Consider the following 23,956-nt stretch of genomic DNA (forward strand, 5'->3'; position numbering starts at 1 on the left):
CAATGGACGAACTTTGTTTCGATTTGGACGTGCGGCCTAAAACTTTTCTCTCCCCTTCAATTTCGAGTCTCAAATTTCAGGTGCGACTTAGATTCGGGAAATTTTTTTTCCTTGATTTCGAGTCTCATTTTTCAGGTGCGGCTTAGATTCGAGTATTAGATTCGAGTAAATACGGTATATAGAGCAGCTTTGTTTCTGTATTATCACTAGGCATATTTAGCTTTTCTGCAGCAAATTATAATACTTATTGCATTTCAGCAGCTCTGAAGATGCTTAAGTGTAACAAAGTGAAACATGTCTAATGATAGATGATGAACGAAATAAAAACTAATCTTAAATTGTTTCTAATGATCAAACCATTAAAATAAAAACCATATGTTTCCTACAGAAGATGAGCAACCACTCATTAGCTATCAAAATAGGAGCAAGTGGAGCACTAGTGCCACACATAAGCAAACTGAAACTCTATCTTTTGGAGTTTTCAAAATTCCCTCATCAGGAAAAAGATATACAAAAGTAGGGGGTGGGGTGTAAATAGTCTGTACATTGTAGCAGCAAGCAGCAACTGAAAGAAAGTTAAAGTCACTCCAACCCATGGACCACTCGACATACATACGACAGGATGATTAAGAATGGACAATGAACAAACAGCTATGATTCAGATTGAGAAGTAAGTGATAACATACAACACATTAAATGGAACTACCGTATTTACTCGAATCTAAGCCGCACCTGAAAAATGAGACTCGAAATTAAGGAAAAAAAAAAAAAAAATTCCCGAATCTAAGCCGCACGTGAAATTTGAGACTCGAAATTCAAGGGGAGAGAAAAGTTTTAGGCCCCACCTCCAAATCGAAACAAAGTTGATCCATTGTAATATGAGACACAATTTAGGTCGAATGAATGACGATACAGCTACAGTAGTTTGGTTCGAGTCGTAAGCTTAGCAGTTAAGCTTTACCAGGTAGCCATTGCTATGCGTCAGGCACTCCATCCGTATTTATACGGATACCCTTCCTTTTTCACGTGCTTCGTCTGGTTTGAATCGATTGCTTATTTTGCTTTGATCTGATAAGTGCCGTTTCCTATGTTATAGGTGTTTACGTCAGTCACTCTAGGCTGAAAATGCATTACTATACTGTGTCATGCATTGTTTGTCGCATTCTGATAGTGCGCGTTTACGGCCTGTCGCTGCTCGCGGCATGTCTTGCTTTTGTGCGCGCTACTGCCGCCTACAATTAAAGAAAGAGAGGAATCGTCTCATTAGCGAAACAATGGCAAGAGGCTGCTATTTGTTGTTACTTACACTGCTGCTTTCTTTGATAATGATCAACAAGAACCAAATAATAGACTGCGTATGATAGAACATGTTCTGAACGAGAGTTCGGTGAAAATTTTTCTCCGTTTGAAAATCTTTGCGGCCGCTTCTTTAGTACATCAAATTCTGCACAGAAATTAGTCATCTTAGATTTAAAAATCTAGTCAGTTGCCGTGCTTCATTTCTGACTGTATCACTATTAGGCATAAGTATAATACGAATATAAACATGACACGATACATATATTCTTCCGCGTTTGCTGTTGTCTCACTCTAGTTTCGTAGTTTATTAGGCAGACAGGATTTAAATGAGATAGAAGCAAACACGAAAGAATACATAGCAAAATGTTTATATTCGTATTATTCTTATGGTGAAGAGAATACTGCATGTGATTCACATTTCATCAGGTTCCTATTAGCAACCATCTCTTCTCACAGGTAGGAAAAAATTCAGAACGTAGAGTTGGCCATATTGACAAACATCCCAAACAGTCTTGCCAGTCAGATTTTCGTAGTACATTTAAATTATGCTACATTCGAAGATGAACAATACGGAATTTGTATTTACTTCGTTGGATAATGTATGAAAATGCAGTGGTCAAAACTCGGGCGGAGAAAAAAAGCTCGTCTTCCAATTTTTTTAAAATTTTTTTTACTGATGCAGAGGTTTTGGCACAGTATTTATCTTTGTGCCTACAAAGGATGCCTGTGTAGCGCTACATATATTCGATGGCAGAAGTTAGTTGTGGCGGCACCTACCAACATTTTTCAGAACTTCTGCTTGCTTTGCACTCGATTCTAAGCCGCAGGCGGTTTTTTGGATTACAAAAACCAGAAAAAAAGTGCGGCTTAGATTCGAGTAAATACGGTATACACTTTTTTCTGTGACACTGGAAGGAGCCTTCGAAGAGGCCTTCAACAACATAACATGAGTGTAGCTTACTTATGAGATAATGACACTTCAAACCCCCATCCCACTGTCAGGAGAAAGAAAAGATGCAGCAAATGGGGAAAACGAGGAAAGAAACATGATACTCACTTTTCTTCCTTACGTGCAGCCACTCTCAGCCAAGATCACAATGTTCCTTGGAAAATGCAACATCAAAATCATCCTCAATTCACTGGCCAAGACAAAAGATATTCCTGACTTTACAAAGGACCCTCTGAAAATTATCAGGGATACATACCAACCCATGTGAATGTGGTCACTAATACATTGGGCAATGTAAGACGATAGCTTGAAATACTACAAGGAACACATCAGATGTGAACATCTGAGACACACATATTAATCAGCAGTGGCGGAGCACAGGTTCAATTAAGAAAATGCATTTGACTCTATGAACATCAAGTTTCTGTGTGGAGCAAGTGGCTACTGAGAAAGCATTACAAAGGAACCCACAGAAATAAGGATCTGCGAGAATCTTGTCAAGAGAGATGCAGGTCATCAGCTAGGCAACAAGCACACATCCAGCAGTGGCTCGGTATGCAAAATGGATCACGAATGCCTAAGCAGAGATTTGAGAGTAGCCTCCAGTCCACTCCCAGCCCAATGTTAAACCCCCAACCCTCTTCCTGCACATCGATTACACCGGATCCTAGCACCCCTTGGGCAGACGGAGGGTTGGCCACTGCACCAGTATTAATTTAGGGACTTCAGCAATATCTTGACACTTTGTTGGAAAGGAAATGTTATGACACTCATTGAAACTTTGTGATAACAACACTGCCACATGGCTGGAAACCCAAGAACTTGCCATCATCCTCCTCCTCAATAATAATAATAATAATAATAATAATAATTCCCATGGAGGCCCAGGAAAAGAATGGGCCTCCGGTATGTTCTGCAAGTCGTAAAAGGCGATGAAAAGAATAAACTACTAACGGGGCTACCCCCATTTTAGTGCGATTAGTTGGTTCAGGACAGAACTAATGAAGCCTCGGACAAGCGCTGTCATGGTCGGGGACGACGCTTTAACCCTATGCCCATTCACAATGATAACGACACTGCTAGCCACATGGAAAATGATTTAAATCCAAATATGCTTCCTGCAGCCACTCTAGAAGGAAAACAAAGACAGAGGATGAGATGGTCAGATGAAGTTAACTGACACCTCATGTTCTGTTATTACCAAGCAATAAACTTAGGAACCAACAACAAGTATACACAAAATTTATTACCAGACACCCAGAATTAAATTTTTTAACAGAACAACGACTAGCTGATCAGATCCGGGTAATAATCAAAAATAACAGGATACCCCAGTCAGAATTAGAAAACATCAAACAAGTACAACAAATACTGGAACAAAATAATGTGCAATCAGAAGAAGAAGAAAATACAGCAATGGACTCAAACATCCCGCAACAAACAAACAAAGAACACTCACACATCAATTAAACAATCAGAGGAAAACGAAATCTTAAGACAGCCACCAAAACAAGCACAAATAGAGCACGAAGTGACACACATGTTAGATATAGAGAAAAATTTCAGCTGACATATATAGAATACAAAGACACAAATACAGACATAAGACCATTCTTGCATAGACCACCAAATAACCCACAAGTCGAAACAACTATAACAACTATCAACACAATCATACACAACAAAATAAATGAAAATACAAGTATGGAAGAGTTACAACTACTGGTTTATACAGGAGCACTCACTACACTAAATATACACACTAGGCAGAGATCAGAACCAGCCAACACACAGAAGAAACCCACAAAACCAGCATGGCAACACAGGCTACAGATCAGAATAGAAAAACTGAGAAAAGACATCGGACAGCTAACACAATTTATAAGAAATGAAATATCAGACAAAAAACGAAAAAGGTTAGGTAAAATCTCACAACAAAAAGCGTAGAGAAATTAGATGAAAAGAAGCAGAAATTACAAGCATTGGCCAAACGACTTAGAAGATACAAAAAAAGTGAACATAGAAGGAAACAAAACCAAATATTCAACACAAACCAAAAGAAATTTTATCAGACAATAGATAACACACACATTAAAATAGACAATCCACCAAACATAACAGACATGGAACACTTCTGGAGCAACATATGGTCAAACCCGGTACAACATAACAGACATGCACGGTCAATACAAGCAGAAACAGACACATACAAGATGATACCACAAATGCCTGAAGTGATAATTTTGCAACATGAAGTCACCCAAGAAATTAATTCTACTCACAGTTGGAAAGCCCCTGGAAAAGATAAAATAGCAAATTTCTGGCTAAAGAAGTTCACCTCAACACATTCACATCTAACTAAATTATTTAACAAAGATGATGAGACTTACCAAACAAAAGGGCTGGCAGGTCGATAGACACACAAACAAACACAAACATACACACAAAATTCTAGCTTTCGCAACCAATGGCTGCTTCGTCAGGAAAGAGGGAAGGAGAGGGAAAGACGAAAGGATGTGGGTTTTAAGGGAGAGGGTAAGGAGTCATTCCAATCCCGGGAGCGGAAAGACTTACCTTAGAGGGAAAAAAGGACGGGTATACACTCGCACACACACACACACACACACACACACACACACACACACACACACACACACACACACACACACACATATCCATCCGCACATACACAGACACAAGCAGACATTTGTAAAGGTAAAGACAAAGGTAAGTCTTTCCGCTCATGGGATTGGAATGACTCCTTACTCTCTGCCTTAAAACCCACATCCTTTCGTCTTTCCCTCTCCTTCCCTCTTTCCTGACGAAGCAGCCGTTGGTTGCAAAAGCTAGAATTTTGTGTGTATGTTTGTGTTTGTTTGTGTGTCTATCGACCTGCCAGCCCTTTTGTTTGGTAAGTCTCATCATCTTTATTTTTAGATATATTTTTCCCACGTGGAATGTTTCCCTCTATTAAATTATTTAACAGTTACATTGCAGACCCATACACATTCCCTGATACACTTGCACATGGAATAACTTATCTGAAACCTAAAGGTCAAGCAGACACAGCAAACCCAGCTAAATATCACCCCATAACATGCCTACCAACAATATACAAAATATTAATTTCAGTCATTACACAGAAATTAATGACACATACAACACAGAACAAAATTATAAATGAAGAACAAAAAGGCTGTTGCAAAGGAGCACGAGGATGTAAAGAGCAACTGATAATAGATGCAGAGGTGACATATCAAGCTAAAACTAAACAAAGGTCGCTACACTACGCATACATTGATTACCAAAAAGCTTTTGATAGTGTACCCCACTCCTGGTTACTACAGATATTGGAAATATACAAAGTAGATCCTAAATTGATACAGTTCCTAAACATAGTAATGAAAAATTGGAAAACCACACTTAATATCCAAACAAATTCAAATAATATCACATCACAGCCAATACAGATTAAGCGTGGAATATACCAAGGAGATTCAAGTCCTTTCTGGTTCTGCCTTGCTCTGAACCCACTATCCAACTTGCTAAATAATACAAATTATGGATACAATATTACTGGAACATACCCACACAAAATCACACATTTGCTATACATGGATGATCTAAAACTACTGGCAGCAACAAATCAACAACTCAACCAATTACTAAAGATAACAGAAGTATTCAGCAATGATATAAATATGGCTTTTGGAACAGACATATGTAAGAAAAACAGCACAGTCAAGGGAAAACACACTAAACAAGAAGATTACATATTGGATAACCACAGCGACTGCATAGAAGCAATGGAAAAAACAGATGCCTATAAATACCTAGGATACAGACAAAAATAGGAATAGATAATACAAATATTAAAGAAGAACTAAAAGAAAAATATAAACAAAGACTAACAAAAATACTGAAAACAGAATTGACAGCAAGAAACAAGACAAAAGCTATAAATACTTATGCTATACCAATATTGACCTACTCATTTGGAGTAGTGAAATGGAGTAACACAGACCTAGAAGCACTCAATACACTTACACGTTCACAATGCCACAAATATAGAATACATCACATACATTCAGCAACAGAAAGATTCACATTAAGCAGAAAGGAAGGAGGAAGGGGATTCATCGGCATAAAAAACCTACATTATGGACAGGTAGACAATTTAAGAAAATTCTTTCTAGAACGAGCAGAAACTAGCAAAATACACAAAGCAATCACTCATGTAAATACATCGGCTACACCACTGCAATTTCATAACCACTTCTACAACCCTTTAGGTCACATAACATCAACAGATACAAAAAAAGTAAATTGGAAAAATAAAACACTACATGGCAAGCACCCGTATCATCTAACACAGCCACACATCAATCAAGACGCATCCAACACATGGTTAAGAAAAGGTCACATAACATCAACAGATACGAAAAAAGTAAATTGGAAAAAGAAAACACTACATGGCAAGCACCCGTATCATCTAACACAGCCACACATCAATCAAGACACATCCAACACATGGTTAAGAAAAGGCAATACATACAGTGAGACTGAAGGGATTGCAATACAGGATCAAACAATAAACACAAGATATTACAGCAAGCATATTAGTAAAGATCCCAATACAACAAAAGATAAATGTAGACTTTGCAAACAACAAATAGAAACATAGATCACATCACAAGTGGATGTACAATACTAGCAAATACAGAATACACCAGAAGACATGACAATGTAGCAAAAATAATACTACAACTTGCCATACAACATAAACTAATACAACACGTTCCCACATACAAGTATGCACCACAAAATGTACTGGAGAATGATGTATACAAATTATACTGAAACAGAACCATTATAACAGATAAAACAACACCACATAACAAACCTGACATCATACTCACCAATAAAAAGAAGAAATTAACACAACTAATCGAAATATCAATACCCAATACAACAAATATACAGAAGAAAACAGGAGAAAAATTGAAAAATACATTCAACTGGCTGAGGAAGTCAAGGACATGTGGCATCAGGATAAAGTTGACATTATACCAATTATACTATCAACTACAGGAGTCATATCACACAATATCCACCAGTACATCAATGCAATACAGCTACATCCAAACGTATATATACAACTACAGAAATCTGTAATTATTGATACATGTTTAATTATCCGAAAGTTCCTAAATGCAATGTAACATATACCGTACAGTTAAAAGGAAGTCACGCTTGATCAAGGTCCGCGTCATTTTCCATTTTTAACCAGACATAACGTCTGAGAAAGGAAGGAAAGAAATAATAATAATAATAATAATAATAAAAGAAGAAGAAGAATACTGATGACAATGATGATTATGATGGTGGTGATGATAGTGATGGAGGAAAATATATTAGTTCTTGTAAACTCGATACTGTAGTAAATATATATCTAAAAAGAAAGATGATGAGACTTACCAAACAAAAGCGCTGGCAGGTCGATATACACACAAACAAATACAGACATACACACAAAATTCAAGCTTTCGCAACAAACGGTTGCTTCGTCAGGAAAGAGGGAAGGAGAGGGAAAGACGAAAGGATGTGGGTTTTAAGGGAGAGCGTAAGGAGTCATTCCAATCCCAGGAGCTGAAAGACTTACCTTAGGGGGAAAAAAAGGACAGGTATACACTCGCACACACACACATATCCATCCGCATATACACAGACACAAGCAAACATTTGTAAAGGCAAAGAGTTTGGGCAGAGATGTCAGTCGAGGCGGAAGTACAGAGGCAAAGATGATGTTGAAAGACAGGTGAGGTATGAGCGGCGGCAAATTGAAATTAGAAATTAGCGGAGATTGAGGCCTGGCGGATAGCGAGAAGAGAGGATATGCTGAAGGGCAAGTTCCCATCTCCGGAGTTCTGACAGGTTGGTGTTAGTGGGAAGTATCCAGATAACCCGGATGGTGTAACACTGTGCCAAGATGTGCTGGCCGTGCACCAAGGCATGTTTAGCCACAGGGTGATCCTCATTACCAACAAACAGTGTCTGCCTGTGTCCATTCATGCGAATGGACAGTTTGTTGCTGGTCATTCCCACATAGAAGGCTTCACAGTGTAGGCAGGTCAGTTGGTAAATCACGTGGGTGCTTTCACACGTGGCTCTGCCTTTGATCGTGTACACCTTCGGGTTACAGGACTGGAGTAGGTGGTGGTGGGAGGGTGCATGGGACAGGTTTTACACTGGGGGCGGTTACAAGGGTAGGAGCCAGAGGGTAGGGAAGGTGGTTTGAGGATTTCATAGGGATGAACTAAGAGGTTACGAAGGTTAGGTGGACGGCGGAAAGACACTCTAGGTGGAGTGGGGAGGATTTCATGAAGGATGGATCTCATTTCAGGGCAGGATTTGAGGAAGTCGTATCCCTGCTGGAGAGCCACATTCAGAATCTGATCCAGTCCCGGAAAGTATCCTGTCACAAGTGGGGCACTTTTGTGGTTCTTCTGTGAGAGGTTCTGGGTTTGAGAGGATGAGGAAGTGGCTCTGGTTATTTGCTTCTGTACCAGGTCGGGAGGGTAGTTGCGGGATGCGAAAGCTGTTGTCAGGTTGTTGGTGTAATGCTTCAGGGATTCCGGACTGGAGCAGATTCGTTTGCCACGAAGACCTAGGCTGTAGGGAAGGGACCGTTTGATGTGGAATGGGTGGCAGCTGTCATAATGGAGGTACTGTTGCTTGTTGGTGGGTTTGATGTGGACGGACGTGTGAAGCTGGTCATTGGACAGGTGGAGGTCAACATCAAGGAAAGTGGCATGGGATTTAGAGTAGGACCAGGTGAATCTGATGGAACCAAAGGAGTTGAGGTTGGAGAGGAAATTATGGAGTTCTTCTTCACTGTGAGTCCAGATCATGAAAATGTCATCAATAAATCTGTACCAAACTTTGGGTTGGCAGGCCTGGGTAACCAAGAAGGCTTCCTCTAAGCGACCCATGAATAGGTTGGCGTACGAGGGGGCCATCCTGGTACCCATGGCTGTTCCCTTTAATTGTTGGTATGTCTGGCCTTCGAAAGTGAAGAAGTTGTGGGTCAGGATGAAGCTGGCTAAGGTAATGAGGAAAGAGGTTTTAGGTAGGGTGGCAGGTGATCGGCGTGAAAGGAAGTGCTCCATCGCAGCGAGGCCCTGGACATGCGGAATATTTGTGTATAAGGAAGTGGCATCAATGGTTACAAGGATGGTTTCCGGGGGTAACAGACTGGGTAGGGATTCCAGGCGTTCGAGAAAGTGGTTTGTGTCTTTGATGAAGGATGGGAGACTGCATGTGATGGGTTGAAGGTGTTGATCTACGTAGGCAGAGATGCGTTCTGTGGGGGCTTGGTAACCAGCTACAATGGGACGGCCGGGATGATTGGGTTTGTGAATTTTAGGAAGAAGGTAGAAGGTAGGGGTGCGGGGTGTTGGTGGGGTCAGGAGGTTGATGGAGTCAGGTGAAAGGTTTTGTAGGGGGCCTAAGGTTCTGAGGATTCCTATCGATACTGTAGTAAGTTTGACAAGGTAACCATTACAAACCAAATTTAATTTATGTCTACTCTGCTGTTGTTATTTGCTAATAAGTAATACATTATTTTATTGAAGGTTACTTACAATCTTCATTCCAAGTGAATGAGACTTAAATTCAGGGCTACTGGGGGCTGGGAGATTCCAACCCGTCCTTCGATCAGGCTGGTACTGTTGGTGCACAAGCATGGCATACAGGCACCGGGTCATTACCACACTTGTCATTACACGGTTCTCAGGAGGGAAGTATCGCATAATACGGCAAGCCTGAAAATGGAGAGTATGCAACTGACTTCAGGTAACATATGAGCATATAATTTATAATGAGTTGATAATGACTGGTTTCAGGTATATTATTTCACATAGATGAAACGGAAGTAACAGGAGCATTTAATGTAATTCATTCTTATAAGTTTCAGCAATGTGTGATAATTACAGTTGTTTGTTTACATGCCTAGAACAGTGATGCTATCAATGCCCTTCCACTATAGTCAGGTTAAAATACCTAACAACTTTTGGGCATCTGGCACAGAGTTAGGGAAATATCCTGGCACACAAAGATTGTGGCCACAGAATCAATGATACTTGACACAACATGCTACTGTTTCCTGACATTGTGGGAATAACCTGCACTAATTCAACCAATTTTTTGCAATATTAGGACAATGGTATAATCTCCTCTCCTGCAAGCTACACATAAAAGTTCAAACATTTTCAGGCTGCTCAGAGATACTCGGACTACATACATCGGCCACAGATTGCTCCTGCATGGGGCACTGCCACTGCTGCAAGAATGTCACATGGAGTCATCCAGTGACACTTCAATCTGCCAGTAAGTACTGCAGCCCACACTTGCCAGTCAGACTCTCGATAGTTTGAAGCCTTAAGCGTAGCTGTTGATTAACAGACTTTTGGCATTTCCTGTATTACAATTTTGGATTTGGATTGCTTCCTGGACTGTTTATATATTCTCAATGCAACTTTGCTATGCTCTGGACATGTTTTTGGTTTGCCATTCACTTCGTGAATTCTGCTGTCATTGACCTCAGGGACCATCTGTTTGTTCATAGTCTCTGCATTACTGTCAATACGAGAAAGGAGGTGTATGAGAAAAGATTGGGCCATTCAATAACAAAAGCTTTTATTGCCAGTTTTAGTTTCTGACAAACATTCTTCAGTCTCCCACACAATGACTACTCTCTTTTTGTAATGCTGCACTTGCTTCGTTAACCCCTCTGCATAGTTATCTGCCTTGGAATTTGACCAGCTGACAACAGCAGTTTTATTTCCTTGCCATCCATACATGTTACCTATCAAGTTATTGTTTCAAGTACAAAGCAAGGGAATGGCCACTAGGTCTGAGAAAACAAAATCATCATCAAATTGTTGGCCACAATAAAAAAAGGCTGGTACAGTTGACATTCTTTGCCCTTTGTGCTCTTCAAAAAGCATTTTTGGTACTCACAAGGCATGCAGTTTGTGAGATCTGAGCTTTTACATTACAGCAATGTAAATAGTGGCATGTCCATTATGAGGAAATTCAACAACCAAAGGACCAATTATCAGTCACAGGACAAATAACAGTTTTTGGTCCACTTGTTGTACAATTTCATCAGTCACTTTTGAAGTCTCCATACCATTGTGTATTCTTATCTTGACTCATTACTGCAGGCACATAACTAGGCACAACACCTGACGAGCTTTGGCACAGAAAAATTGAATTACTGCATAAACTTCGCAATTGGCAGAACAACCATTTTCCAAGCCTTTGTTGTTAACCTATATCCACATTTATATGCTTGCTGAAACAAAACATTGACTTCTGTGGCTTCATAATCAATCAACAGATGGCACTGCATTAATTTGTGCAATTGAGCCACCTGGTGTGTAGCCTGTCTACCTGTGCCTGTCTGGGGGCAAGCTAGCAGATGCCCATGTCCCAAGGGGCAGTGTTGGAACATCCCGCTTTAGTGAGATAACATGGAAGGAATGTACCTATGAAGTAATTTGCTGCCAAATTCTACAGGAAGAAGTCTAGAGTAATACAAAGAAGTAGAATATAAATCGAATGGCAGAGAGAAGCATAATCAACACTCATAATAGAGAAACATCTTGAGTCTCTAACCCCTTATGTACTTAATATATAGAAAGAATAGTCAGAAAAAATGTGTACTATTTTGCCACATAACGAACAGAGATGAAATACTTAAAATGCCAATGCACTGTACCACATTTCAAATGTCATTTGTGTAACAAGATTTAAGGCAAATGAACACATTGTTATAGCACTGTGATAAAGTGTCTGAATGTTACCTTCAAATCAATGGGATCCCTGTTACAGAAAGCTAAAACTGCAGGTGCAATAAGGTTAGGTTTCTCTTTCAACAAGGCTGCTACTCTCACTGGAATATATGCCGTAGTCCTGTGAAGGAGCTCTGTAATTTTTCCTGGATATCTGTAACAAAAGAATAGGAATGGCCGGTGTCACAACCATCAGTAACTCTATGAAACAACTACATTTAAAAGTAGTATTCTCAGTATGTACATTAGTTTCGAGTAAAATAGGTACAGTGAGATAATTAAAAAGTAGGTTGTTGAACCAATGTATAACACACATTAAGACTGAACAAACTCATAAATCGATAATCTTCATATAAAGATGTAAACATGTATTAACTTACTGAAAAAATATGACAGGAGCACAAAAAAATAAGTTAGTGAAATATCATGAGTTGACGTCTTGCATTTATCCTTTTATAGTAAGAAGGTAGATAAAACTTAAAGAAAAAAGCTGCCCCACATTGAACCAGGGTTATTGTGCGGTTTGGCCCACAGAGGAACTCCCCCCAGGGGGACATCTCAAACCAGATGAGTATAACTCCAATGTTTACGTGGTAGAGTAATTATGGTGTACACATACATGAAGACAGTGTTTGCGCAGCAATCGCCGACATAGTGTAACTGAGGTGGAATAAGGGGAACCAGCCCGCATTCTCTGAGGCAGATGGAAAACCACCTCAAAAACCATCCACAGGCTGGCCGGCACACCGGACCTCGACACTAATCTGCTGGGCAGATTTGTGCCGGGAGCCAGCATGCCTTCCTGTTTAGGGAGGAGTGCGTTAGACCGTGTGGCTAGCCGGGCGGGCTTCGTGAATGTGGTGCTCAATAAAGTGCATCAGACATGATGAAATTCCAACAAGACATTATAACTTTGTGACACGGATCACAGACAGCAGGGGTGTAAGCACACAAATTACAAACTGCTGTGAATTTTACAAATAGTGTCAAATTGAGAAGGAAAAAGTATGCAATAGTGTTTGCCAACAAACCACTACATGTTGGCAATAAGCATTCTTTGCCTCTGGAAGTTGATACTGAAACCATATGGATGTAAGGTCAGTACAGAATGCTGAAGTTCATATGAGTCATCTTGGTACAGCTTCCCCATTTATGAATGGCATCATTCCATGTAAACAGTTGCAACAAGTAAGTGTTCCACAAGGAGTGCGCTGAATGGCACAGGGAAGTACCTAGCAGAGTAATATGATTTCTAGTATTCTTGTAGAGATTGTTCACAGTAGCAACCTTATGGCATTTGAAGAGTTATATAGTAGCATATTCAACTCATCTGATGATGACTTGGTAATAAGTAGAACTGGAAATGATACCATTTGTGTAACTTGAAGCTTTAATATCTTAATTTTAAAAAATTATAGGATGGTCACTACACCTATTCTGTGCAAGATTTCATTCCTATTCTCTTAACTGACATCCTTGGCAGCAAAGATTTTTCACATCAGATATTCTCTTACAACTGTTATACCTTTAGTGTATCTCAGTTGGATTCAAACTGTCTTCTATAGAACTTTTCTGCTTTTACCTATTTTCTGCAATTTTTCCTTTTCTGTATTTTATCTTTAGACTCTACCAAATAAAACAATTCTAGAAGCTTACGATTTGTCACTTTACTATACCTCTTTCCCGATAGTTGTTATACAAGTGTTAGCAGATGATACAAAGGTGACAGTTTTGTCTTTATCTAGTCAACAGAAGTAATACATAATTTCGATTGTCACATTTAAAAAAAATCTGTAATATTTGTATTTAGAAATAATAATGGATCTAGACTTGTTTAGCCCATGTATATTAAGCTTAGTTCTAGAAAATATATTTGTGTAAATGGCTATTTCCTTCAATCTTTTTCAACAAAGGACTACAAAGCAAAAGTAACTGGTTTTTACTCTTGTTTGTGTGTATATGTTGAGAAGGAAGGCAGCATCTCATAAAAAAACAAGAATGGGGATGGAGTGGCCATGAACATGAAAAATGGAATTAGCTACATTTGAATCTTACTGACATATCAGAGTAATAAGCAGAACAGATCACTGAACATTGTGCAAGAGCAGTGGAATTTAGTGAAACTAAACTTCTCAATTGTACTATCTATGGGACCCCTAACTGATTTCAGGACATTTCTGTTCAATCTGGGGAGAGTTCATCATTCACTTTATAAAAAGTACCCAACATAAGTTGTAAGTAGTAACTTTAATGTTAATTTTATATGTGACTGTGCAAGAAAAAGAATATTGGGAGCTCTCTAAATTCATATGATCTGATGCAGAGTATATCCTTTCCAACCAGAGTTGCAGGGGAGCAGTACACCTACAGACTACATTTTTATTCATTCTTCATTACTAGGAAAAGGTGGATGGCCTTTCAGACCATGGTGCCAAAGTTTTAACATTAAAAGGCGCGCCCGCCCACACACACATACACACACACACACACACACACACACACACACACACACACACACACACACACGTTACAATTATGAGTAGACTTTTCTTAAACCTCGTCAAAGAACATGAGGGACAGGATGTTTATAGTGCTGATAACATATATGGTAAATATAATGATTTCCTCAGCTTATTTCTTATTCTTCATGAAAGCTGCTTTCCATTAAAATGTTTAAAAAAAAAGGGTACTAGCACCAACAGGCAACCTGGGTGGTTGACTAGTGGGATAAGAGCATAAAGTAGAATAAAGTGAAAATTATAAAAGCAAAATGTTAGTACTGTAAGATGCTTACACATGTTATTAGGAAGGCAAAAAACTTGTGTTATGCAAATAGAATAGTTAATTCTCAGGATAAAATTAAAACTATGTGGTTAGTCATGAACGGAGTGTCTGGTGAACAATACAAGGTCACGAATATGAAAAAATGTTTTTGTTACTGACAAGTCAGATATATGTACAGTATTTAACAATCACTTTCTCAACGTAACATATGTATTAATTAAAAACTTAGTTTCTACAGGGAATCACAAAACTCTCTTAGAAAATGATTTTCCAAAACTGCACTACTGACCACTTTATTCCCAGAAATAAATCCTATTCATGTTTTTCCAAAATACTGTTTCTTCTATGATGTAAACAGATCACTTGATGTGAAGGTAATTGGGTTTGTCAGGCATTTTGCCACTCAAGAACATTTACAGCAACACCCTTTGGCAGTTACTACAAATGCACTGTGACTCAGATAGAATCAGTATGCAGACAGTAACCCAAAAGCACATCTAATACTACCTCAATTTAGTGGCACTGTTGTATACCAGCCTTAGGCCAAGTACATTACACTTCCAGCATAATGTCTTTGCCCTATGGGTTGCTTAACCTTGATCCACATGTGTCTACTCCAGAGATTACAAATACCATGTGTATGTCACGTGTTGTGGATATGATACTGTGTACAGTCTGTTAATACACTGCTTGTTACAGGTTGCACCAGGAGGCACCAGCCACTCTTCTGAGCAGTGCATGCATCAGCAAGCCAACGGCACTGCTATTTGGGAAACTGCCCTCAGTGATGTGGTCATGGATGTACTTCCACCTGCTGGATGCTTGAGCGCAGCACATCCTCCAGCAACAGCATTTAACTGCTCGCTCAGTTCAGGGTCAGTTGTAGGACATTGATAGCCTGTCAATTGGAACTCACTAAGATCAGCACAGATGCTCCACTCTACACTGCAACATCTCCGCATTGCTTCATGGTACGCCACATGGCGTGGCCTTCACAGATGCTGCTCTTACAGCCACTCAGAAGGAGTCTTCCCTTGGAACACGAATCGAGAGCAGCAGCATTTGAGTAGAGTTGTCAGTGTTAACAGAAAATCAACACTGCATGAAATAAGAGCAGAAAACAATGTGGAACATACAACACGTGCCTTTTACAACAGTGTGGTGGGCGTTAATGGGCTATGGCAGCAGACAACCACTGCGAGTGCCTTTGATAGCAGCACGACATTGCCTGAAGACCTCTCTTGGGCTTGCGACCATACCGGTTGGTCCCTAAACGACTGGGAAACTGTGGCCTGGTCAGATGAGTTCCAATTTCAGCTGATAAGAGCTGACAGTAGGGTTCGAGTGTGGCACAGACCTCTTGAAGCCGTGGGCCCAAGTCATCAACAAGACACTGTGCAAGCCTATGGTGGCTCCATAATGGTGTGGTCTGTGTTCATATGAAATGGACTGGGGCCTCTAGTCCAACTGAACCAAACACTGATTGGAAATAGTTACGTTCGGCCATCTTAGAGATAACTTGCTGCCATTCATGGACTTCATATTTCCAAACAACGATGAAATTTTTATGGACGATAATCCACCCTGTCACCAGGCCACACTTGTTCCCAACTGAGCTACCCAAGCATCACTCAGGTCTGTTCTCACAGCTTTACTTCCACTAATACTTCGTCTCCTACCTTCCAATCTTTACCTAAACTCTTGTGCAAAACTTGTAGAACTTGCACTCCTAGAAGAATGAATAACTGGAGACATAGCTTCTGTGAACGTTGGAAGGTAGGAGATGAGGTACTGGAGGAAGAAAAGCTGTGGGGACAGGTTGTGAGTCATGCTTGGGTAGCTCAGTTGGTGGAGCACTTGCCTGTGAAAGGCGAAGGTCACAAGTTTGAGTCTTGGTCCAGCACACAGTTTTAATCTACTAAGTTTCATGATTTTTGCTGTTCTCCTCTGGTTCCATGAAAACTACAGAAAAGATAAAATATTTCTAACTGTAGTATGTTACTGTACTATAAAAACTGTACCAAAAATAAGACATAAAGCAAGAAAGTATTATGATTAGCCCCACTAAAGATTCTATTTACTACCAAAATAATTTGCCAAAGCCATACAAACATATTGTCCACCATACCCTCCAATTCGCTCAAGAATGGAGTCCTGTATGCTCTGTGATGCCTCTGTAGACTCCTCTGGGTCTCTGACTCGGTTAACAGCTTGATGTATGGAAATGGATTTCCTTTCTTCAATGATATGGACTTTTCCCTCAAAGAGGTATACCTGCAGAGAAATTTACAACATTTATAGCACCTTTCTTTCTCGAGAGGGTAGTAATTAGTATCTGATTACAGAACGTACAGCATTTATATGTTAAATTTTGTTAAAACATTAATAAATAAACAAGCAGCATTATCTAAGGATGTGTGGTTTCACACTTCCAGATCTTGTGTTTGACACATTAAGAAGACTCCATCAGGAAGATGTGAGTGAGTAACTCCTACAACGTAAATAAAATTTGTGCGCCACTACACAATCATTACGTCTGAATGCTTGGGGAAGTATTAATCCATATAATGGTTCCTCTTGTTTTATATCACACTGGGACATATCATATTTACAATATCAAGGTTAGAGAAATTCCATTCCACAAAACTAAGTATTGTATGTATTGACACTGCTGATGAAATATTCTGTAGCAGTGCTCAACTGTCACTTCTGAACAGTGACACGAAATGTTCTAAATTAGCACTGTCTTAAGAAATGTTAAACAAAGTTCACTGCTTGGAAGTCGTAAGAAAAAATTGAGGTTAATGAGTCTGCTAGCTTCTGAGTTTGCCGCATCATGGAGAAAGTGGGACATATTTTAAAAATGCCTGCCACTGATAAAGAGGGACCAAGTTGCAATAAGGTGGTGCTGCTTGTATTAATATGTTATTCTAGTGTGGCCAATACAGAGTGGTAAAGAATTGTTGATTCTTGGCAGGTCATTCTACATGAAGACATTCATGCATTTGTAGAACCTTCATGGTGTAGCTTGTTGGTGGCGTCCACGGCATTTTATGTTAGGAGTTGTTGGGATAAGGTCTTCCGTTAGTCAGGAGTACCGTATTTACTCGTATCTAAGCCGCACTCGAATCTAAGCCGCACCTGAAAAATGAGACTCGAAATTAAGGAAAAAAAAAAAAAATTTCCCGAATCTAAGCCGCACCTGAAATCTGAGACTCTAAATTCAAGGGGAGAGAAAAGTCTTAGGCCCCACCTCCAAATCAAAACAAAGTTGGTCCATTGTAATACGAGACACAATTTAGGTCGAATGAATGACACTACAGCTACAGTAGTTTGGTTTGAGTCGTGAGCTTAGCAGTTAAGCTTTACCAGGTAGCCATAGCTATGCATCAGGAGCTCCGTCCGTATTTATACAGGTACCCTTGCTTTTTCACGTGCTCCGTCTGGTTTGAATCGATTGCTTATTTTGCTTTGATCTGATAAGTGCCGTTTTCTTTGTTATAGGTGTTTACGTCACTCTAAGCTGAAAATGCATTACTGTACTGTGTCATGCATTGTTTGTCACATTCTGATAGTGCGTGTTTATGGCATGGCTCGCTTTCGTGCGCGCTACTGCCGCTTTAAAAAAAAAAAAAAAAGAAAGAAAGAAAGAAAGAAAGAAAAAAGAAAAGTTGACTGCGTATCATAGAATATGTTCTGAACGAGAGTTAGGCGAAAATTTTTCACCGTTTGAAAATCTTTGCGGCCACTTCTTTAGTACATCAAATTCTGCACAGAAATTAGAGTCATCTTAGATTTAAAATTCTAGTCAGTTGCCGTGCTTCATTTCTGACTGTATCACTATTAGGCATAAGTATAATACGAATATAAACATGACATGATATGTATATTCTTCCGTGTTTGCTGTTGTCTCACTCTAGTTTCGTAGTGTATTAGGCAGACAGGATTTAAATGAGATAGCAGCAAACACGAAAGAATACATAGCAAAATGTTTATATTCATATTATTCTTAGGGTGAAGAGAATACTGCATGTGATTCACATTTCATCAGGTTCCTATTAGCAACCATCTCTTCTCACAGGTAGGAAAAAATTCAGAACGTAGAGTTGGCCATATTGACAAACATCCCAAACAGTCTTGCCAGTCAGATTTTCGTAGTACATTTAAATTATGCTACATTCGAAGATGAACGATACGGAATTTGTATTTACTTCGTTGGATAATGTGTGAAAATGCAGTGGTCGAAACTCGGGGCGGAGAAAAAAAGCTTGACTTCCATTTTTTTTCTATTTTTTACTGACGCAGATGTTTTGGCGCCAGTATTTAGCTTTGTGCCTACAAAGCATGCCTATGTAGCGCTACATATATTCGACGGCAGAGGTTAGTTGTGGCGGCACCCACCAACATTTTTCAGAACTTCTGCTTGCTTTGCACTCGATTCTCAGCCGCAGGTGGTTTTTTGGATTACAAAACCCGGAAAAAAAGTGCAGCTTAGATTCGAGTAAATACGGTATGTGTCAAGACGTCCTCTCAGTCCCTCTGGTTTGATTGTTAACATGACTGTCATTACCAGCAATACTTTGTGTATATGGAAGAAAAATCAACTTGCATCATGGTTGAGATTCTTAGTTAAGCTTTAGGTCTCTGTGTATCTGGTTAATTAAGCTAATTTTCAGGTCAGGGGATGGCAAGGACATACCAATTGTAATAGAATCAAGTCTAGTAGGACAGTGAGGTGTTCAAACCAACATTCGAGTTGAAGACAGCTTCACTTAATTTATTGTCACTAACCTTTCCTTCACATGTATCTGGATTTGCCCAAAGAGGGAGGCATTCTGCAGCTTCAATCAGCAAAAACTCGCCATCAGAATCGACAACCCTGTACAGGAACAATATAACCATATCATTTGCCTTATTCTTAATATCAGTAGCAGGGTAATGAATTAAGAAGGTTGCATTAGTGAAGTAAAAATGTGTACTACACTTATTAATTAAATACAGCTCTGTTAATTAGTGAAATACAACACACACACACACACACACACACACACACACACACACAGAGAGAGAGAGAGAGAGAGAGAGAGAGAGAGAGAGAGAGAGAGAGAGAGGAGGGGGGGGGGTTAATTGTTACAGCACACAAGCTCCGTAAGAAATATGTACGAAAACGCTGTGTACAGAATCACAAATTGGGAGAGAGGGGGCTCTTCATGTTCAGTTCCTGTTTAAGCTAGGGCTATGGGGTAAAAAGTATTTGATTTAGCCCTAACCTGTGTCCATTTTTTACACCCATTGGAACATCTGTATAATTGTAGTTATTATACACTATGTTAAGTGAGGTTTGAATGATGAGACAGAGATGGTGCCCAGACAAATTGTGCAAAGCAGTTAATTCCTTTTGCAGAAGATTTTAACTGGGATGAAATTAATGCTAGGTTAATAGCATGAACTGAATGAGCAGAAATGGTTTTAAATGAATCAAATAAATAAAAAAATGCATTCTTACGATAATACTGAAAACTCATTTTCAAACATCTAGCTTCATTTGAATGTTATGGGCAAAAAATACATTCTTGTGGTTTTTTTTTTTAATGTGTGCTGTTTCTATGTTTTAAGCTTGGTTCAAATTTTGTAAGAAATCAGACAAATACACATAATTAATGGTCATACTGTTGTTTTGTGAAAGTTTTATCCATTGCCAGAATATAGCAGTCTAAAGTAGCTAATAAAATGCTTGTAAAACTCGGTTTTACATGAATTGCAGATGCTGAGAAGGTTTACAGTGATACAGATGATAATATGACACACATTCTTACAGCAATTACAAGAAGTGTTTACAAAAATCTTTCATTGTTTGGGTTTTAAATGTGACAAATCATGTGACTGCACATGAAACGAGTTGCATTTTAAGTACTGCATTTCAATATAATTTTAAAAAACTTGTTATTACAGCTGGTTATCATTTTGTTGTTTATACATTAAAGATTTTATTCATTAGTGGCTTAAAATCATCAAAAAACCTTTGGATGTGCAAAACAACGCATGTAGCTGGACCAGAATTATGCCCAGCCCTTTACAAAACATATACTGTTTGATCAAGCCTTTAAAGCTTTTTCAATAACCACGCAGAAAATTAAACTAACCTGAAAACTGCTATAAAAATATAAAATGTTTCATTGGTTTTTCTTCAAAAATTACTATGCTATCATGTAGAAAATTTATTTTCAGCCAAAAAAAGCCAAATTTGTCAACTGTTGACAGGATCAGTTGGTTAGTTTAAAAGAGGGGGAAGAAGGGACCAAAATGCAAGGTCATCAGTCCCTTGTTCCTGGTAAAATAATTACACAAGTGGTCTGGTGGTATGCAGAGACAAAGTGCAAAGAAATTTTCGTTGAGTTTACAACAAAGCGCCCCCGTCGTTCAAGACTATAAAGAAATGGTGTGATCAGTTTTTGGCTACTGGGAGTGTTGCGAAAGGGCATGGTGGTGGTAAGCCTGGGATCAGTGAACATCATGTGGAGTAAGTGCGGTGGTCATTCGAACAAAGTCCACAGAAGTCAGTGTGACAGGCAGCACGAGAACTTCGTATGAAACGCTCAACAGTGCACAAAGTGCATCATCAGCGATTATGTTTGTACGCATATAAAGTGCAGGTTGTGCAAGAAATCAACCCTGATGATCGACCAAAGTGAGAAGAATTTGCATGTGTCATGTTAGATCGCATTACAGTGGACGAGACATTTTTATCACGCGTGATGTTTACTGACGAGGCAACCTTTCACGTGTGAGGAGCTGTCAGTCGTCACAATGTGCGCATCTGGAGGTCCGAAAATCCACATGCACCTAGGGAACACATGTGCAACAGTCCGAAAGTTAATGTCTGGTGTGATTTGATGATAAATCGCATTGTTGGGTAATTTTTCTTTCAGGACCCGACTGTGATGGAGCCATCTACCTGGACATGTTGGAACAATTTGCCGTGCCACAGATAACAGACCTGCAGCCAAATGTGTTGTTTCAACAGGACGGTGCACCACACCATTGGAGCCTTGATGCCCGAAAATTTTTAAATGACACATTTCCACAATGAGGGATTGGCCGTGGGGGTCCAATTCCTTGGCCGCCACGTTTGCCTGACATAATCCCCCTCGCCCCCCCCCTTCACCCCCCCTTTTTTTTTTTGTGGGGTTATGTGAAAGACCGAGTATACGCTACACCAGTAAAGGACCTGCAAGACTTGAAACAGCGCATTAGAATTGTCATCAACTCTGTCACTGAACAGATGCTCCGCAACACATGGCACGAAATCGATTATAGACTTGATATTCTTCGCACTACCCGTGGCACCCATGTTCAAGTGTACTGAACCGTCCACCTGTGTATGAAAACTTGATGAGCTGCTGTATGATTTCCCTGTATTTGTTCGTCAATAAATTGTGTTTCCTCTCAGATTTTATGAGTTCAAATGTTGGAGTCTGATTGTGGACACCCTGTACATTTCAGACAGTTATTTCCTGCGTCGTCCTTATCCTGACAGCCGCAGCTTCAAGTGGGGTTTGAAGGGGCATAAGTTCACTACAGACTGAGTTTAGGACATAAATGCAAATTCCACCTGACACTCGATTACAGTCACTACGCTTCCTGTAGTCTCTCTTATTGCTATGGAGGACAGGGGTCTGCATTGCTGGGAACCAGGTTTCCTGGAGGGCAATGCAGAAAGCACAAGTAAAGCTTAACAGTTGCCGTAGCTCAGGCAGGCAGTGGAAAAAACCGCCGCAATTCCACTGGAGTACGACATCATTATGAGACTAGGAAGGCATGGAACATTCAATGAGGCAGTTTACGCCTCAGGGTCACCTGCTGCCACTGGCTTTTTATGTGAGCAGACTATATCCATTGCGTCTGAGGGTCCGGCGAGATCTAGGACCCTAGCAGACACCAGAATCTCCACCTCAACCTTAGGTAGCGGTGGTGTGGGTGCCACCACAATTCCCTTGGTCTTGGGGACCTTCTCTTTGGATTTCTCTCACAGATCCTTGGGTTTCCCTGGATGGGAGGACTTCACTGATTCAGTCTCTGTGGCTGAGGATAAGCGTGAAGCCCTACGACCAGCTGCTTTTGGGCTCTTCAGCCACTGTTGGGTGTCATCTTTCCCACTAGTAGAAACCTAGGAGGGAGTGACCCAAGGGACCCCTTCGTAGCAAGAGGCGCCGAAGAAGACTTATGATTCTCTGGCCCAGAAGTGGGGACTGATATCCCCGACGGTTGGGGGGGCTGTTGTTCCCACAGTAGGTGGTGCGGGAGCAACAGGAAGGGAAGTGCGCCCCACCATCAAGGGGCAGGTGTAGTCTTTTGGTTCTGAGAGGCGACAGGAATGCAACGAACTGATGGGGGTGACAACTGTTCTCGGAGTGGCGGCATAAGAGGAGGTCATAGCCACAGGACATAGGCGCTCGAATTTCCTCTTAGCCTCAGTGTAGGTCAGTTGGTCCAGGGTCTTATATTCCACGATTTTCCTCTCTTTCTGTAAAATCATGCAGTCTGGTGAGCAAGGTGAATGATGCTCTCCGCAGTTGACACAGATGGGAGGCGGGGCACATGGACATCCACAATCTCAACGTGTGATGCTGGAAGTACAGTGGCAAGATATATGGCCAAACTTGCAGCACTTACAGCACCGCATTTGGGGAGGGATATATGGCTTGACGTCACCGCGGTAGACCATCACCTTGACCTTCTCGGGCAACGTGTCATCCTCGAAGGCCAAGACAAAGGTACCGGTGGCAACCTGATTATACCTCAGACCCCGATGGACGCGCCAGATGAAGTGACACCTCACTGCTCTAAATTGGTGTGCAGCTCGTCGTCAGACTGCAAAAGAAGGTCCCTGTGGAATACAATACCCTGGACCATACTGAAGCTCTTACGGAGCATGATGGTGACAGAAACATCCTCCAACTTGTCACAAGCGACTAATTCCTGTGACTGGGCATAAGATGCTGTTTTTATCAAGACTGACCCAGAGCACATTTTGGGTAAGCCCTCCACCTCCCCAAACTTGTCCTCC

The 23,956-nt window shown here is 40.3% G+C and overlaps 1 protein-coding gene across 1 annotated transcript in view; it reads right to left on the reverse strand.

The window, feature by feature from the left end:
• LOC126175772 (protein ecdysoneless) overlaps positions 1-23,956 on the reverse strand; it is an 85,410-nt gene that overhangs the window by 39,973 nt on the left and 21,481 nt on the right. Inside the window, exons 3-6 of the mRNA XM_049922742.1 lie at positions 19,681-19,768; positions 17,018-17,163; positions 12,118-12,259; positions 9,892-10,071 (exon numbers count right to left, since the gene is read on the reverse strand). Of these exons, the coding sequence (XP_049778699.1) occupies positions 9,892-10,071; positions 12,118-12,259; positions 17,018-17,163; positions 19,681-19,768 (556 nt within the window). The remainder of the gene's footprint in view (positions 1-9,891; positions 10,072-12,117; positions 12,260-17,017; positions 17,164-19,680; positions 19,769-23,956) is intronic.

The sequence above is a fragment of the Schistocerca cancellata genome, chromosome 3, assembly GCF_023864275.1.
Source record: "Schistocerca cancellata isolate TAMUIC-IGC-003103 chromosome 3, iqSchCanc2.1, whole genome shotgun sequence".
Classification (NCBI taxonomy): Eukaryota; Metazoa; Arthropoda; class Insecta; order Orthoptera; family Acrididae; genus Schistocerca; species Schistocerca cancellata.